Here is a 2158-nt window from a genome sequence, read left to right as displayed (position 1 = left end):
TTCATCTGACCATCAAAAAAAAAATGTAAAATACAACATACAATTTATTTGAAACATAATCACATATTTACTTATAATAAAGATAAACTAGCATCAGAAATATATATATGAAAATTATTAGGCATAATATGAACACAAGCATATTTATTTGGCTAATAAACAGCTTGTCTTTAATTCAAGTGTTTTTTCACTCCCATTGGACTTCTGAATTATATTGAGGGACAAAGCAGTTTCATAGTTATCAATCTCCTGACTGTCTCTTTCACATCTTTATTCCTAAGGCTATAGATAAGAGGGTTCAGCATAGGAATCATGATGGTAAAAAACACAGTGGCTACTTTGACGAGGAGCCACGAGCTTTTGGAGTTGGGTACACAGTAAAGGAACAGGACAGTCCCATGGAAAATGGTGATGGCGGTCAGGTGGGAGGCACAGGTGGAGAAGGCTTTTCGGAGTCCACCAGCTGAAGGGATCTTGATTATTGTGACAACTATGAAAGCATAGGAGGTGAGGATAATCAGGAGGCTACACACCTCATTGAGTGTAGAAATGATGAAACACGTCAGTTGACTGAAATGGGTGTCAGAACAGGAAGCAGAGATGATGGCAGAATACTCACAGCCAAAGTGATGTATGACATTAGATTCACAGAAGGACAGCTCCAAAAGAGAACATGTGATTGTCAAGGAACACATTCCACCCCACATGTAAGTCCCAGCGACCAGGAGGCTGCAGAGCTTAGGAGACACAGCAACTGTGTAGAGCAGGGGGTTACAAACAGCCACAAACCGGTCATAGGCCATCACTGCTAGCATGGACATCTCCGTAATCACAAATGCACAGCCAAAGAAAAACTGTGCCATGCACCCTCTGAAAGAGATAACTCTATCTTCCACAACCAAGATACCTAGGAGTTTGGGCGTAAATACACTGGAATAGCAAATATCCAAAACGGATAGATGGCTGAGAAAAAAATACATGGGTGTGTGGAGTTTGGGACTGGTCCTTATGACGACAATTATGCCAAGGTTCCCCACCATAGTGATTGTGTAAATGGTCAAGAACACCAAGAAAAGGGATGCCTGGAGTCGGGGGTATTCTGAGAAGCCCAAGAGGATGAATATGCTCACAGAGCTCTGATTTCCTTCATTCAGTACCATGGCTCTTGATTTAAAAAATAAAAATAAAGAAGAATTAAAATTGAGCAGTGGAACATGAGAAGGTGGAGTGAAAGAAACTGAAGATAGCTCAACCTAAGCTAGTGAGGGCAGTGTGATCAGTGTATACCCAGAAATGTTTAGAAGTGTCAGGTTGAAGTCTTTACAACTTAAGTGAATTTGATTATGGGAAATTAGCTTTATCCTTTAGAACTTTAGTTTCTTTACCTGGAAAATAAGAAAGAATAGTATTTATCAATAGTAGTATTATACATAAATGATTCTTAAATGAATGTGATGCTTAGAGCATTAAATATTCCCAAGATAGAATATTATTCTATGAAAACACAGGCTACATAGAAGGAAATAAGAAAAAAAGAAAAAGAAATAAAAAGAACTAAACAAATCATTGGTTGGATAACGGCAGTCACCTGATAACAGCAGAATTAATCTGGGAAAGATTAAACACTTTTAATACATAAAGAAATATATAATAGTAAATTTCTGCACTTGCACGATAGTCCTGGGACTAATAAAAGTAGAATTTAGCCTGTATATTGCTGTTTTCAGCTCACATATATTTCCTCTGACATAAACCGTCTGGATTCCATATCCCTCAGATCAGGGTGAAAGGATGATCCTAGGTTGAATCAACTCACCAACGCCAAATATCCTTGGTGTATATTTATGATGGATTCCTTGCTAACACTAATATGCTGCATACACGTTGAGTATCAAAATTGAAATTTTGGTTTAAATGTTTCCAGTCCTTTCATCAGAAAGCTGATGATTCCTGCTAAATATAGTTAATAAAGATAGCAAGAAATATCATCTGTCCTTTTTGCAACAGTCATGAAATTGCAGAAGGAGAATGAACACACCCTTGAGTAATAGATAGACCTAGAAATTATACTTCATGATGGTATTTTAATTTGTTTTATATCTAACCACCTAACCCTGGGGACTCAAGCCCTGAAGAATTCTTACGGAGCTTATTGTCA

General features: G+C 37.5%; 1 protein-coding gene across 1 annotated transcript; it reads right to left on the bottom strand.

Annotated features, from left to right (window-relative positions):
• Positions 1-209: 209 nt before the first annotated feature.
• LOC129628435 (olfactory receptor 1165-like) lies at positions 210-1163 on the bottom strand. Its single transcript, XM_055547879.1, has one exon. The coding sequence runs from the start codon at positions 1158-1160 to the stop codon at positions 210-212; it is 951 nt and encodes a 316-aa protein (XP_055403854.1). The 5' UTR covers positions 1161-1163.
• Between the last annotated feature and the right edge of the window lie 995 nt (positions 1164-2158).

This window comes from Bubalus kerabau, chromosome 15 (genome assembly GCF_029407905.1).
Source record: "Bubalus kerabau isolate K-KA32 ecotype Philippines breed swamp buffalo chromosome 15, PCC_UOA_SB_1v2, whole genome shotgun sequence".
Lineage (NCBI taxonomy): Eukaryota > Metazoa > Chordata > Mammalia > Artiodactyla > Bovidae > Bubalus > Bubalus kerabau.
This window is presented reverse-complemented; position numbering and strand designations above follow the sequence as displayed.